The following is a 17,646-nucleotide window of genomic DNA, read 5'->3' on the forward strand; positions in this document are numbered from 1 at the left end:
ACTGTCTGTGATTTACTTAGAATTCAAGGCACACTTAACCAGTGATACGCCATCCCATCTAGTTTGGGCTTAGTGGGACTATCATTTGTTTATCAACAGGACAATGACCCAACACACCTCCAGGCTGTGTAAGGGCTATTTTACCAAGAAGGAGAGTGATGATGACATGGCCTCCACAATCCCCCGACCTCAACCCAATTGAGATGGTTTGGGATGAGTTGGACCGCAGAGTGAAGGAAAAGCAGCCAACAAGTGCTCAGCATATGTGGGAACTTTTGAAAAATCATTCCAGGTGAAGCTGGTTGAGAGAATGCCAAGTGTGTGCAAAGCTGTCATCAAGGCAAAGGGTGGCTATTTGAAGAATCTCAAATATAACATATATTTTGATTTGTTTAACACTTTTTTGGTTACTACATGATTCCACGTGTTATTTCATAGTTTTGATATCTTCACTATTATTTTCCAATGTGAAAAATAAGAAAAAGAAAGAAAAACCCTTGAATGAGTAGGTGTGTCCAAACTCTTGACTGGTAGTGTATGTAATGTATTGTCATAAAGTGTAGTGATGGACGTTCCATGTCTTTTCCGTAAGCCGGATCTTTTGGCTCTTTTCACCTAAATGAGCACTTCATTTGGCTCCCAAACGGCTCTTCATTCAGTAGTGCTTAAAAAATGTATGAAAATGTATAGCAAATTTGTAATGTAAAGCCTAAAAGGTTGCCCATCATTATGTCAGATCGTGAAATGTGTGTTCAAATACATTTTACCTAACGAAATTAGATCGCTTGCAAAAAAAAAGTACTATAATTTTAACGCACTGCAAAAATTGAGTGTGGACAAGATTGAGGCTCTCTCCTCACTACTTATTATTCCTGCAGTGAGGAATTACCATCTTCAGATAATGTTTTTATAACTTATAGATAATCGTTGTGTGGAGCTCAAAAAGCAGTAGTAACAGTATTCAAATCAGGGAACCAAATGAACAGCTCTTCACAAATATGATTCGGTTCCCGACGTTCACCAAAAAGATCTGTTCAAAAATAGCAGTTCAATCGCGAACGACTCATCACTAATAGAGAGTTGAATTTTCAAGGCTAATAAGACTGGTGGAACCGTTCATATAGGGTTCTAGGAAGAACCCTTCAAAGATAAAAGGGTTCTTGGTAGAACCATTTATAGAGGGTTCTACCTAGCACCAAAAAGGGTTCCCTTATGGAGACAAGCCGAAGAACCCTATATTGTTCTAATAAGCACCTTTTTTTCTCAGTGTACATCTCCTGTGATTCACCAGGGGTTTAATCATTAGTCCAAACAGTTGTGTTTGCTTTGTTATGTTTTGCAACTAAAACAAGAGTTTCTATTGGACAAATTCAGGTAGGTCCCTCCCCGTTTCGTTCCGTTTGCTTCCGTTTAAGATATGTTTTGCAACCGAATCGGCGTAATAAATACACCCCTGGATGCAATGGCACTATACAACTACTTCTATTCAGTTGTCTCTCTGTAGTATCTAGAATACAGTATCTAACGTGCTCTAAAACTAAAATGAGCAACAGTCGTCAAAATGGATAAAAGGTCAAAAATAAAGTTCTGATAAATGTAACAGATGCATAATGGAGTAAGACACTCAACTCATTTTGAATAAAACAAATCCTTCAAATATCGACTGTATTATAGCACATAAACAATTGTATAATGAGAGCAAATCTATGGAATCGAGACATTTGTGGGATTTTAATGATTCAATTGAATGTCAAATGTAATTGTTTCTTCTTTGAAATGATACAAATGTTTTTAAACCACATATGGCCCTTTTATATGTTTTGCTATTATATTGATAGAATAATGAAGTTTGAAAATAACTAATTTCAATATACTGTACATACAGTGCCTTCATAAAGTATTTGTATTTGTATTTATTAGGGATCCCCATTAGCTGCTGCCAAGACAGCAGCTACTCTTCCTGGGGTCCAAACACATTAAGGCACTTACATCACACATAAAACAAAAGATAAAACAGCACATCATTTAACATTATTACACCACTACATATCTACAATACAAAATGTATAATACCACCATACAACAACATTACAATGTACATGTGTGTAGAGTGCGTGTGCTAGCGTGTGTGTGTGTATGTGTGTGTCTGTTCCTGTGTGTGTCTCTCTCTTCACAGTCCCCGCTGTTCCATAAGGTTTATTTTTAACTGTTTTTTAAATCTGATTCTATTGCTTGCATCAGTTACCTGATGTGGAATAGAGTACAGTGGGGAAAAAAAGTATTTATTCAGCCACCAATTGTGCAAGTTCTCCCACTTAAAAAGATGAGAGAGGCCTGTAAATTTCATCATAGGTACACGTCAACAGACAAATTGAGAAAAAAAAATCCAGAAAATCACATTGTAGGATTTTTTATGAATTTATTTGCAAATTATGGTGGAAAATAAGTATTTGGTCACCTACAAACAAGCAAGATTTCTGGCTCTCACAGACCTGTAACTTCTTCTTTAAGAGGCTCATCTGTCCTCCACTCGTTACCTGTATTAATGGCACCTGTTTGAACTTGTTATCAGTATAAAAGACACCTGTCCACAACCTCAAACAGTCACACTCCAAACTCCACTATGGCCAAGACCAAAGAGCTGTCAAAGGACACCAGAAACAAAATTGTAGACCTGCACCAGGCTGGGAAGACTGAATCTGCAAAAGGTAAGCAGCTTGGTTTGAAGAAATCAACTGTGGGAGCAATTATTAGGAAATGGAAGACATATAAGACCACTGATAATCTCCCTCGATCTGGGGCTCCACGCAAGATCTCACCCCGTGGGGTCAAAATGATCACAAGCAAAAATCCCAGAACCACACGGGGGGACCTAGTGAATGACCTGCAGAGAGCTGGGACCAAAGTAACAAAGCCTACCATCAGTAACACTCTACGCCGCCAGGGACTCAAATCCTGCAGTGCCAGACGTGTCCCCCTGCTTAAGCCAGTACATGTCCAGGCCCGTCTGAAGTTTGCTAGAGTGCATTTTGATGATCCAGAAGAGGATTGGGAGAATGTCATATGGTCAGATGAAACCAAAATATAACTTTTTGGTAAAAACTTAACTCGTCGTGTTTGGAGGACAAAGAATGCTGAGTTGGGGGTGGAAACATCATGCTTTGGGGCTGTTTTTCTGCAAAGGGACCAGGACGACTGATCCGTGTAAAGGAAATAATGAATGGGGCCATGTATCGTGAGATTTTGAGTGAAAACCTCCTTCCATCAGCAAGGGCATTGAAGATGAAACGTGGCTGGGTCTTTCAGCATGACAATGATCCCAAACACACCGCCCGGGCAACGAAGGAGTGGCTTCGTAAGAAGCATTTCAAGGTCCTGGAGTGGCCTAGCCAGTCTCCAGATCTCAACCCCATAGAAAATCTTTGGAGGGAGTTGAAAGTCCTTGTTGCCCAACGACAGCCCCAAAACATCACTGCTCTAGAGGAGATCTGCATGGAGGAATGGGCCAAAATACCAGCAACAGTGTGTGAAAACCTTGTGAAGACTTACAGAAAACGTTTGACCTGTGTCATTGCCAACAAAGGGTATATAACAAAGTATTGAGAAACTTTGGTTATTGACCAAATACTTATTTTCCACCATAATTTGCAAATAAATTCATTAAAAATCCTACAATGTGATTTTCTGGATTTTTTTTCCTCATTTTGTCTGTCATAGTTGACGTGTACCTATGATGAAAATTACAGGCCTCTCTCATATTTTTAAGTGGGAGAACTTGCACAATTGGTGGTTGACTAAATACTTTTTTTCCCCACTGTAATTGTTTAATCAAAACCCAACCCTTTCGCACCAACGCCAGCTATTGCACTCAATTCCCGCATGTGAAAATAGCTAAAATATTTTTGATACACCCCCGGACCTATAGCCCTACTGCCAGCGCTAAGATTTATCATTGCGCTAGGTTTGTAAAAATAGAACCCCTATAGCCCATGTCTACGATTTCCAACAATACCCCATCCTTTTGAGGCATAGTTTCACACTTCTCCACGATAGTAAAGCTCATAGAAAAGGTGGTTTGCACAGGTAATCGTATGAATATTGTCCGTTTCTATTTTGAAATCTATCGGTGACGTGACAATTAGTTGACAAATGGATTATCCACTTCTCAAACAAAACCAAATGAAAGCTGAACTGAGCTGTATTCTCAGGTGGGCGTGGCTTGAGCCTTGCTACTGAAATGACATAACCTACAAATAAAACCAGCTCTTCCAAAATAAAAATATTTAGCCAGGTAAGTCTTTGAGAACAAATTCTCTTTTTCAATGCCGATCTGGTAAAATGCATAATAACTGCACATCCCACAGTGTTTTATGAAAGACCTACAATCCATGCATGGTAAATGAAAGGGGCATGTTACTGTATGAAAAGGGCCCTAATTACCCCCAATGTCCCACCCAGCCTGCAGATCGGCCAACATCGACCTGGTCCTCCTCATCGATGGCTCAAAAAGTGTGCGTCCTCAGAACTTTGAGCTGGTCAAGCAGTTTGTCAACCAGGTGGTGGACTCCCTGGATGTGTCGGCCCATGGGACACGAGTGGGCCTAGTGCAGTACTCCAGCCGCGTGCGAACCGAGTTCGCCCTCAAAATGTACCAGAAGGCGGATGACATCAAGAAGGCGGTGATGAACGTGGAGTACATGGAGAAGGGCACCATGACGGGCCTGGCCCTCAAGCACATGGTGGAGAACAGCTTCTCGGAGGCAGAGGGTGCCCGCAAGAACATCCCTCGTGTGGGCCTGGTCTTCACCGACGGCCGCTCTCAGGACGACATCACCGAGTGGGCCAAGAAGGCCAAAGAAGCAGGTAGGTGACAAGGGGGCTGAGATATTTAATTGCCTGGTGTATTATAAAGCGCCTGCAGTAATGTTTACATAAGGCCAAGAGAATGACAAAGATTGCATATAACATGATTAGGAAATATGGAATCAATTGGTTCATACATGAAAACAGTTTAATAACTTTTTCTTTAAAGCATACTACTTACTACAGTGGGGAGAACAAGTATTTGATACACTGCCGATTTTGCAGGTTTTCCTACTTACAAAGCATGTAGAGGTCTGTAATTTTTATCATAGGAACACTTCAACTGTGAGAGACGGAATCTAAAACAAAAATCCAGAAAATCACATTGTATGTTTTTTAAGTAATTCATTTGCATTTTATTGCATGACATAAGTATTTGATACATCAGAAAAGCAGAACTTAATATTTGGTACAGAAACCTTTGTTTGCAATTACAGAGATCATACGTTTCCTGTAGGTCTTGACCAGGTTTGCACACACTGCAGCAGGGATTTTGGCCCACTCCTCCATACCTTCTCCAGATCCTTCAGGTTTCGGGGCTGTCGCTGGGCAATACAGACTTTCAGCTATTGGGTTCAGGTCTGGAGACTGGCTAGGCCACTCCAGGACCTTGAGATGCTTCTTATGGAGCCACTCCTTAGTTGCCCTGGCTGTGTGTTTCGGGTCGTTGTCATGCTGGAAGACCAAGCCACGACCCATCTTCAATGCTCTTACTGAGGGAAGGAGGTTGTTGGCCAAGATCTCACGATACATGGCCCCATCCATCCTCCCCTCAATACGGTGCAGTCATCCTGTCCCCTTTGCAGAAAAGCATCCCCAAAGAATGATGTTTCCACCTCCATGCTTCACGGTTGGGATGGTGTTCTTGGGGTTGTACTCATTCTTCTTCTTCCTCCAAACACGGTGAGTAGAGTTTAGACCAAAAAGCTATATTTTTGTCTCATCAGACCACATTACCTTCTCCCATTCCTCCTCTGGATCATCCAGATGGTAATTAGCAAACTTCAGACGGGCCTGGACATGCGCTGGCTTGAGCAGGGGGACATTGCGTGCGCTGCAGGATTTTCTTTGAGACTGTGGTCCCAGCTCTCTTCAGGTCATTGACCAGGTCCTGCCGTGTAGTTCTGGGCTGATCCCTCACCTTCCTCATGATCATTGATGCCCCTCGAGGTGAGATCTTGCATGGAGCCCTAGACCGAGGGTGATTGACCGTCATCTTGAACTTCTTCCATTTTCTAATAATTGCGCCAACAGTTGTTGCCTTCTCACCAAGCTGCTTGCCTATTGTCCTGTAGCCCATCCCAGCCTTGTGCAGGTCTACAATTTTATTATTGATGTCCTTACACAGCTCTCTGGTCTTGGCCATTGTGGAGAGGTTGGAGTCTGTTTGATTGAGTGTGTGGACCAGTGGCGGCTCCTGAAAAAATTCTCAGGAGGGGCAATTTTTCTGATGATTTAGGTGACCTACACACATTTAAAAAAAGATATGTCCAGCAACAACATGAAGACAGGGGCAGCATATAAGTCAATACCAGAAGCATTTATTGACTGATCTGGGGAGATGGATTCCAGTTTCTGTGACAGATTATAAATAATCTCTGATGCCTTTGTTATATTAGCTTTTGGTTGAATGTACTGTCGTAGTAAATATATAATGTTATAGCTTGGTCTGACTAAAATCTTGTGCATGACCCATTTTGTGTTGGGCGTTTGTTTTCAATCAATGCTGTTCCTATCCTATAACAATGGACAAAAGAGTCCTATCTTGTCAGCCTTGTCAGCAGGTGGCCAAGGACAACACCCACGCCATAGGTCTCTCAGTTCTTCCAACTCACGAGTTCTTGCTCTGAGGACACACACACACACACACACACACACACACATCATCACTGATAACACACACACACACACACACATCATCACTGTTAAACACACACACACACACACACAAAAATCCCTCTCTTTAGGCTGAACATTTGAAGACAGAGAACCCGACTCAGAGCCAATGCAACAGTGGAGGGGACCTCGCCCAACTCATCAGGACCAATCAGAAGATCAGAACTACTAGATTCAACCTACATCATTTATTGTATAAAATGTCTGCACACAATGTTTTCGGGGCTCTCTTCTCCCTAAGAGTTTGACGAACGAGTCCGTGCACGCGATTCCAGATATCTTTACCTCTGAATAAACTGCCTTTATTATACCATATCCACCCTGTCCAAAGTCTCTACTTGGTCTCAGTTCTCCAGTAAACTTGTGATTATCAACAGTACACAACGGTAACAAACAATTGGGGGAACTCACGGGGCAGATAGTAAGGTCGCAATGACACAGAAAGCAGTTCAATGTCGGGGTACAGAGTCGCTCTCTTACCAGGATCGCGGTCCGCTCTGACCAGGGTGAAGCCGGCCGGCTCCACTTCTCTGTCCGGGACTCTGTCATCCAGCCAAGTCTCCCAGCTGTATTGGGATTCCGCTGCCAGCAGCGTTTTCATTATTTAGTCCGTTCGTAGCGGGTATGTACACGATCAACAAGATCAGTCCAAAACCAACCACTGGAAATCCATGGTTGGCAGAATGTTTGTAAACTAAGTCTACAAATTAAAAACATAAAATAACGCCACACTGCAGGTCGCAAAAGAGACGCTGCTAGCCGCTATTGTCTTAGTTACGTTCATGGTTACGTCACGTATGACGAAAGCGCGTAAGTGCAAGCCCACAGACACCCATAGAGAATGTATTGAAAGCTTTGAAATTTGAAAAAAATAGATTTTACATGACAGGCTATGAGAGACTTCTGGGCGATTTTCAACTTGACTGAAATCGCCCCAAAAACGGGCGGGGCCATTTGAAGCACGACTTTAGCCTGATTTGACATTTAGTGGCTGGCAGATCAGACGTGAACACTGATAACTACTGTTGCCGTGATATAATTGATTAGAAAAAAAATCCCTTCCTTTTCCCGTTTGGCAGTGCGTCGCCCATATCGCCCTATTGAACAGGCCGTCCCTGGTGTGGACAGGTGTCTTTTATACAGGTAACGAGTTCAAACAGGTGCAGTTAATACAGGTAATGAGTGGAGAACAGGAGGGCTTCTTAAAGAAAAACTAACAGGTCTGTGAGAGCCGGAATTCTTACTGGATGATAGATGATCAAATACTTATGTCATGCAATAAAATGCAAATTAATTACTTAAAAATGATACAATGTGATTTTCTGGATTTTTGTTTTAGATTCTGTCTCTCACAGTTGAAGTGTCCCTATGATAAAAATTACACACCACTACGTGCTTTGTAAGTAAGAAAACCTGCAAAATCGGCAGTGTATCAAATACTTGTTCTCCCCACTGTACTTACAGACAAATGGGCTGCCATTTGCTACTTTGGTGTGTGACTGCCTGTTTCAACAAAACAGTTCTTGCAATCAAATACAATTTAGGACTTCCTCCAACATTCTAGTGATATATTGTATTGTCCTCTGTGCCAGGAATCACCATGTATGCTGTTGGCGTTGGGAAGGCCGTGGAGGATGAGCTACATGAGATTGCCTCAGAGCCACTAGACAAGCACTTCTTCTATACCACTGACTTCACTTTCATCAACCAGATAGCAGAGAACCTCAAGCTCAATGTCTGTGCAGGTACTTATTTCTATGATCAAAGCAAATCACAACACATCAGAACATGTTATTTTAGAACACTATCTACAGTCAGGCAATGTGTGTGTGTGTGTGTGTGTGTGTGTGTGTGTGTGTGTGTGTGTGTGTGTGTGTGTGTGTGTGTGTGTGTGTGTGTGTGTGTGTGTGTGGTGTTAGTGTTTGTGTGTGTGTTGTGTTCCCCACAAAGATAGTAAAACAAACGTGTGTTTGTGTGTGTGTGTGTTTCAGAGGAGAGCCAGGGAGAGATTGAGGTGAAAGACCCATGTGCCTGTGAGAGTCTGGTTGAGTTCCAGCAAGCAACAATGTCCACTCTGGAGCAGCTGAAAACAAAACATATCCTTCTATATATTGCACCTGTTCATTAAAGGTGCACTTTGTAGCTTGTCTTTTCCCTGTTGTAGCATGACCAATTACTGTATATGCGACTCATTTCAGGAAACTAGGCGTATGTTTCACGTCACTACTTCACAGAAGCGGTATTTGAACCTAAACATCGTATTTACAAATGCCTTCCGGAACATGTGAACTTTCATGTGCCTTAATAACATACTTGTATGCCATCTGTAAATACGAATACAATTGTTAAATTACTAGCCTAGTTGGTTTAGCCACGGAAAAAGAGGAACCTTCCCGCTAGCCATAATTGGCTGAGATAATGGATGGGCTGGACATGCCGAGAGATGAGTTCGGATTGGTCTTCCATGTAGCATGCGCTGTTCAGTATGTGTAGGTAATCCTTTCTACTGTGGCTTTTTGTGAAAATATCATGAAGAACTGCAAAAGTGTTGCTAATGCCCTCCACTTTCTGGAGGACTATCGTGCCATGCTGACTCTAAAAATGAATCAGACCATGAGAAAATCCCTGATTTACTTAAGTTACACGTGGTCTGCCACTGCGAGGACAATCAGCTGTCCGTCCTGTCTCCCTGTAGCGCTGTCTTAGGCATCTCACAGTACGGTCATTGTAATGTATTGCCCTGGCCACATCTGCAGTCCTCATGCCTCCTTGCAGCATGCCTAAGGCAAGTTCACGCAGATGAGCAGGGACCCTGGGCATCTTTCTTTTGGTGTTTTTCATTGTGAGTAGAAAGGCCTCTTTAGTGTCCTATGTTTTCATAACTGTGACCTTAATTGCCTATCGTCTGTAAGCTGTTAGTGTCTTAACGACCGTTCCACAGGTGCATGTTCATTAATTGTTTATGGTTCATTGAACAAGCATATATATACACACACACACACACACACGTATGTATATACGTATATACGTATATACATATACACATACACATACACATACACATACATATACACATACACACACGTATGTACATATATACATACATATACACATTCACATGTACATACACACACACACACACACACACACATACATATACACACATACATATACACATACAGTGGGAAGAACAAGTATTTGATACACTGCCGATTTGCAGGTTTTCCTACTTACAAAGCATGTAGAGGTCTGTAATTTTTATCATAGGTACACTTCAACTGTGAGAGACGGAATCTAAAACAAAAATCCAGAAAACCACATTGTATGATTTTTAAGTAATTAATTTGCATTTTATTGCATGACATAAGTATTTGATACATCAGAAAAGCAGAACTTAATATTTGGTACAGAAACCTTTGATTGCAATTACAGAGATCATACGTTTCCTGTAGGTCTTGACCAGGTTTGCACACACTGCAGCAGGGATTTTGGCCCACTCCTCCATACAGACCTTCTCCAGATCCTTCAGGTTTCGGGGCTGTCGCTGGGCAATACGGAGTTTCAGCTCCCTCCAAAGATGTTCTATTGGGTTCAGGTCTGGAGACTGGCTAGGCCACTCCAGGACCTTGAGATGCTTCTTACAGAGCCACTCCTTAGTTGCCCTGGCTGTGTGTTTCGGGTCGTTGTCATGCTGGAAGACCAAGCCACGACCCATCTTCAATGCTCTTACTGAGGGAAGGAGGTTGTTGGCCAAGATCTCGCGATACATGGCCCCATCCATCCTCCCCTCAATACGGTGCAGTCGTCCTGTCCCCTTTGCAGAAAAGCATCCCCAAAGAATGATGTTTCCACCTCCATGCTTCATGGTTGGGATGGTGTTCTTGGGGTTGTACTCATCCTTCTTCTTCCTCCAAACACGGCGAGTGGAGTTTAGACCGAAAAGCTCTATTTTTGTCTCATCAGACCACATGACCTTCTCCCATTCCTCCTCTGGATCATCTAGATGTTCATTGGCAAACTTCAGATGGGCCTGGACATGCGCTGGCTTGAGCAGGGGGACCTTGCGTGCGCTGCAGAATTGTAATCCATGACGGCATAGTGTGTTACTAATGGTTTTCTTTGAGACTGTGGTCCCAGCTCTCTTCAGGTCATTGACCAGGTCCTGCCGTGTAGTTCTGGGCTGATCCCTCACCTTCCTCATGATCATTGATGCCCCATGAGGTGAGATCTTGCATGGAGCCCCAGACCGATGGTGATTGACCATCATCTTGAATTTCTTCCAATTTCTAATAATTGCGCCAACAGTTGTTGCCTTCTCACCAAGCTGCTTGCCTATTGTCCTGTAGCCCATCCCAGCCTTGTGCAGGTCTACAATTTTATCCCTGTAGGAGTCTGTTTGATTGAGTGTGTGGACAGATGTCTTTTATAAAGGTAACGAGTTCAAACAGGTGCAGTTAATACAGGTAATGAGTGGAGAACAGGAGGGCTTCTTAAAGAAAAACTAACAGGTCTGTGAGAGCCGGAATTCTTACTGGTTGGTAGGTGATCAAATACTTATGTCATGCAATAAAATAAAAATGTATTACTTAAAAATCATACAATGTGATTTTCTGGATTTTCTGGATTTTTTTTTTTTGGGATTTAGATTCCGTCTCTCACAGTTGATATGTACCTATGATAAAAATTACAGACCTCTACATGCTTTGTAAGTAGGAAAACCTGCAAAATCGGCAGTGTATCAAATACTTGTTCTCCCCACTGTACATATACATACACACACATACACAGCCTTCAGAAAGTATACACACAATACCCAATAATGACAAAGCAAAAATAGGTGTTTTGATTTTTTTGCAAATTTATAAAAAATAAAAAACTGAAATATCACATTTACGTGAGTATTCAGACCCTTTACTTTGCTGAAACACCTTTCGGAAGCGTTTACAGCCTTCCTCCACAGAGGAACTCTGGAGCTCTGTCAGAGTGACCAGCGGGTTCTTTGTTCACCTCCCTGACCAAGGCCCTTCTTCCCCGATTGCTCAGTTTGACCAGGCAGCCAGCTCTAGGAAGAGTAATGGTGGATATAGACTTATTCCATTTAAAAATGATGAGGCTACTGTGTTCCCACAGCATGATGCTGCCACTCCCGTGCTTCACGGTTGGGATGGTGTTCTTCGGGCTTGCAAGCCCCCCTTTTTTCCTCCAAACATAACGATGGTCATTATAGCCAAACAGTTCTATTTTTGTTTCATCAGACCAGAGGACATTTCTCAACAAAAAAAACGAACTTTGTACCCATGTGCAGTTGCAAACCGTAGTCTGGTTTTTTATTGTGGTTTTGGAGCAGTGGCTTCTTCCTTGCTGAGCGGCCTTTCAGGTTATGTCGATATAGGACTCGTTTTACTGTGGATATAGATACTTTTGTACCTGTTGTTTCCTCAAGCATCTTCACAAGATCCTTTGCTGTTGTTCTGGGATTGTTTTGCACTTTTCGCATCAAAGTACGTTCATCTCTAGGAGACAGAACCCGTCTCCTTCCTGAGCGGTATGACAGCTGCGTGGTCCCATGGTGTTTATACTTGCGTACTATTGTTTGTACAGATGAACGTGGTACCTTCAGGCATTTGGAAATTGCTCCCAAGGATGAACCAGACTTGTGGAGGTCTACAATTTTTTTGCTGAGGTCTTGGCTGATTTATTTTGATTTTCCCATGATGTCAAGCAAAGAGGCACTGAGTTTGAAGGTAGGCCTTGAAATACATCCACAGGTACAACACAAATTGACTCAAATTATGTCAATTAGCCTATCAGAAGCTTGTAAAGCCATGACATCATTTTCTGGAATTTTCCAAGCTGTTTAAAGGCAGAGTCAACTTAGTGTATGTAAACATCTGACCCACTGGAATTGTGATACAGTGAATTTGAATCTGTCTGTGAACAATTGTTGGAAAAATGACTTGTGTCATGCACAAAGTAGATGTCCTAACCGACTTGCCAAAACTATAGTCTGTTAACAAGAAATGTGTGGTTGAAAAACGAGTTTTAATGACTCAAGTGTATGTAAACTTCCGACTTCAACTGTATACAGTACCAGCCAAAAGTTTGGACACACCTACTCATTCAACGGTTTTTCTTTATTTTTACTATTTTCTACATTGTAGAATAATAGTGAATACATCCAAACTATGAAATAACAGATATGGAATCATGTAGTAACCAAAACAAGTGTTAAACAAATATATTTTATATTTGATATTCTTCAAAGTAGCCACCCTTTGCCGAATTGACAGCTTTGCACACTCTTGGCATTCTCTCAACCAGCTTCATGAGGTAGTCACCTGGAATGCATTTCAATGAACTGATGTGCCTTGTTAAAAGTGAATTTGTGGAATTTCTTTCCTCCTTAATGCAGTTGAGCCAATCAATGTGTTATGACAAGGTAGGGGTGGGTACCTATTTGGTAAAAGACCAAGTCCATATTATGGCAAGAAAAGCTCAAATAAGCAAAGAGAAACTACTGTCCATCATTATTTTAAGACTTGAAGGTCAGTCAACACGGAAAATGTCAAGAACTTTTCAAGTTTCTTCAAGTGCAGTCGGAAAAACCATCAAGCGCTATGATGAAACTGGCTCTCATGAGGACCGCCACAGGAAAGGAAGACCCAGAGTTACCTCTGCTTCAGAGGATAAGTTAATTAGAGGTACCAGCCCCAGAAATTTTAGCCCAAATAAATGCTTCACATAGTTCAAGAAACAGACACATCTCAACATCAACTGTTCAGACGAGATTGCGTGAATCAGGCCTTCATGGTCGAATTGCTGCAAAGAAACCACTACTAAAGGACACCAATAAGAAGAAGAGACTTGCTTGGGCAAAGAAACACGAGCAACGGACATTAGACCGGTGGAAATCTGTCTTTTGGTCTGATGAGTCCAAATTAGAGATTTTTGGTTCCAACTGCCGTGTCTTTGTGAGACGCAGAGTAGGTGAACGGATGATTTCTGCATGTGTGGTTCCCACCGTGAAGCATGGAGGCGGTGTGATGGTGTGGGGGTGCTTTGCTGGTGACACTGTCTGTGATTTATGTATGACACTGTCTGTGATTTATGTATTATTCAAGGCACACTTAACCAGCATGGCTACCACAGCATTCAGCAGCAATACGCCAGCCCATCTGATTCGCGCTTAGTGGGACTATCATTTGTTTTCCAACAGGACAATGACCGACCACCTCCAGGGTGTGTAAGGGCTATTTGAACAAGAAGGAGAGTGATGGAGTACTGTATCAGACGACCTCCACAATCACCCGACCTTAACCCAATTGAGATGGTTTGGGATGAGTTGGAACGCAAAGTGAAGGAAAATCTATCTATCTATCTATCTATCTATCTATCTATCTATCTATCTATCTATCTATCTATCTATCTATCTATCTATCTATCTATCTATCTATCTATCTATCTATCTATCTATCTATCTATCTATCTATCTATCTATCTATCTATCTATCTATCTATCTATCTATCTATCTATCTATCTATCTATCTATCTATCTATCTATCTATCTATCTATCTATCTATCTATCTATCTATCTATCTATCTATCTATCTATCTATCTATCTATCTAGACCTCCACAAGTCTGGTTCATCTTTGGGAGCAATTTCCAAACGCCTGAAGGTACCACGTTCATCTGTACAAACAATATTACGCAAGTATAAACACCATAGGACCACACAGCCGTCATACCGCTCAGGAAGGAGACGCGTTCTGTCTCCTAGAGATTAATGTACTTTGGTGCGAAAAGTGCAAATCAATCCCAGAACAACAGCAAAGGACCTTGTGAAGATGCTGGAGGAAACAGGTACAAAAGTATCTATATCCACGGTAAAACGGTCATGTCCTATATCGACATGACCTGAAAGGCCGCTCAGCAAGGAAGAAGCCACTGCTCCAAAACTGCCATAAAAAAGCCAGACTACGGTTTGCAACTGCACAATGGGACAAAGATCGTACTTTTTGGAGAAATGTCCTCTCGTCTGATGAAACAAAAATAGAACTGTTTGGCCATAATGAACATTGTTATGTTTGGAGGAAAAAGGCGGTCGCTTGCAAGCCGAAGAACACCATCCCGGGGGTGGCAGCATCATGCTGTGGGGGTGCTTTGCTGCAGGAGGGACGGGTGCACTTCACAAAATAGATGGCATCATGAGGAAGGAAGATTAGGTGGATACATCTCAAGACATCAGTGAGGAAGTTAAAGCTTGGTCGCAAATGGGTCTTCCAAATGAACAATGACCCCAAGCATACTTCCAAAGTTGTGACAAAATGGCTTAAGGACAACAAAGTCAAGGTATTGGAGTGGCCATCACAAAGCCCTGACCTCAATCCTATAGAACATTTGTGGGCAGAACTGAAAAAACATGTGCGAGCAAGGAGGCCTACAAACCTGACTCAGTTACATCAGCTCTGTCAGGAGGAATGGGCCAAAATTCACCCAACGTATTGTGGGAAGCTTGTGGAAGGCTACCCGAAACGTTTGACCCAAGTTAAACAATTTAAAGGCAATGCTACCAAATACTAATTGAGTGTATGTAAACTTCTGAAACACTGGGAATGTGATGAAATAAATAAATCATTCTCTCTACTATTATTATGACATTTCACATTCTTAAAATAAAGTGGTGATCCTATCTGAGGGGAATTTTTACTAGGATTAAATGTCAGGAATTGTGAAAAACTGAGTTTAAATGTATTTGGCTAAGGTGTATGTAAACTTCCGACTTCAACTGTATCTATCTATCTATCTATCTATTTATTATTGTATTTATTATTACCTTAGATACTTTATAAATATGCATTTAAGTGATATATTGTAGGCCCAAATCCTAACGCCTAGGTGGGTGTGTGTGTGTGTGTGTGTGTAACTCAAGTTGTTGCACAGATCTTCCGTTGACATCAATGCATGATTTATACCAAAGTCCAAATTTAGTGCACACATTTCAAGTTAGGATTCAGCCCAACATCAATCCCATTCTACTACTACTACTGACCACAATATCATTCAACTCAGCCCAATGTTTTTCATACAGCCCATTTGACAATAAAATGGAATGGAATGATGTGTTTATTTCCTTAACCCATTTCTACTGGTGGGTATGACTGCACGATTGGAGTATATGGAGGACCAGCTGCTGTCACGGAAATGAGGGATGTCATCCAAGTAACCCAACAAGAATGAGGAGATGCGTTGAGTATAGAAGAGTCTTCCTGTCAAGAATGTAACAGTAAAAACACAGGTCCTGTCAATATTGAATTTCCATGATGTAAATGACCCAAAACAATATGTAATGTAGAATATCTTATTTCAGCGCATGAATGTTTACATGCACTGGACTTAAGTCATGTCAAGCACATCCATACTTAATGTAGAGGTAAGCACAGGCAACTAGAAAGTACAGCCATTGTTGATAACTTAAAACTCCAATATCGAACTTTTTGGGCGACCTGACCAAATTCACATAGAAATATGAGTTATAGATCTGTCATTGAAAGTAAGTCTAAGAAGCTGGTAGATCGGTTCTCTGTGGGCTATTTCTATGCTTCCCGGTCATACGTTTCGTTTGTGCGTCTTTTACTTTCAGTTTTGTACATCTTCAAACAGCTGAAAATACAATATTTTAGGTTATGGAAAATGGTACAATGATTCTCTACACTATAATTGCTGATGTTGTCACTATAAACTTCAATTAGGCAAACTATTAGAATTTTTGCAACCAGGAAATGCTGGGGCGGTGTCTGCATAGTGCATCTTTAATACACAGTATTTTTCCATTCTCACACCAGTAGGTTTCTTTGTGCTCCATTTATCCTTAATCTGTTTTATATGGTTTGTTAATGTAATGTGTTTATAGCAAGTTTGATACCAGCAGTAGATATCTGGGAAAAGAGAAATTAACAAGTATTATTATTACCACTCCATATGATTTGGCCAAAGTCATTTCAAATCACAAATCAGTGATTCAGTTATTTCAAATTCAGACGCATTCTCTCATAGAAAGTAATATAATCCAATATTTTTTTTAGGAATAAATGATAGGAGAGATGTAAAGAGTACAAAGTAGGGTTCCTGGATTCACAAAAGTGAAACCAAGCATTACAAAATTACCCAGATCAAACCAAAACATTACTGTCAAGAGGATGACAGAGTTCTGTATTAATTTGAGCTCCAAAAATACATCCTAAATTAATCATTAAGATCACATTGATTGTTACTTTGTAACTATGTATGAAATTGAATGAGGTCATGGATTTACTGGTATATTATGTGAAATCAAAATACCACCACAAAGGAAGGGACATTTATGCTCCACTATTGCTGTGGTTTACTTTCTTTTAAATGGAGTGAGCTTTTACAGTTGAACTGATTTGCCCTATCTTTTAAGCATTTTACTACATTTTCTAGAGACTGAGAGAATGTCACTGAGCTATGTAAATGAACAATAGGGCCTTTTAGTTAGTTGTTGTTCTTTATTTAGTCTTGTATTAAACGACCATGTGATGGAAAGATTTATACCCCTGTATTTGGTTACCTGTACTTTTTGTATTTATTCTAATAACCTTTTTTGTAATGGTTGAAGACTCTTTATTCTGGCACAGATGGCAATAAAGACTGAACTGTTCGCTGTGTTGTTTCTTCCTTAACTCTGAACCGACTCGTAGGATCATTGCAACCAGAGAGCAGTCACCCCGTAATTGGGCTGAGAAGTATTGTGGTGTGTACCCCTGAGGGACTAAATTGACAAGTAATGTGTAATGGGAACTTGCTTCATTATTGTTTGCAAACAGATACATAATTTATGGTGATCAACTTCAGTTCTTATCTCC

The 17,646-nt window shown here is 41.2% G+C and overlaps 1 protein-coding gene across 11 annotated transcripts in view; it reads left to right on the top strand.

Moving 5' to 3' along the window:
- Positions 1-17,441, top strand: part of matn4 (matrilin 4) — a 61,475-nt gene extending 44,034 nt beyond the window's left edge. For all 11 annotated transcript variants that reach the window (XM_045223113.1, XM_045223116.1, XM_045223106.1 and 8 more), the window contains 4 exons: positions 4,459-4,863; positions 8,352-8,504; positions 8,751-8,855; positions 15,910-17,441. In XM_045223113.1, coding sequence (XP_045079048.1) covers positions 4,459-4,863; positions 8,352-8,504; positions 8,751-8,855; positions 15,910-15,968 — 722 coding nt within the window. In that variant the 3' untranslated portion in view covers positions 15,969-17,441. The remainder of the gene's footprint in view (positions 1-4,458; positions 4,864-8,351; positions 8,505-8,750; positions 8,856-15,909) is intronic.
- Positions 17,442-17,646: the final 205 nt, after the last annotated feature.

Source organism: Coregonus clupeaformis, chromosome 10, assembly GCF_020615455.1.
Source record: "Coregonus clupeaformis isolate EN_2021a chromosome 10, ASM2061545v1, whole genome shotgun sequence".
In the NCBI taxonomy this organism is placed as follows: Eukaryota; Metazoa; Chordata; class Actinopteri; order Salmoniformes; family Salmonidae; genus Coregonus; species Coregonus clupeaformis.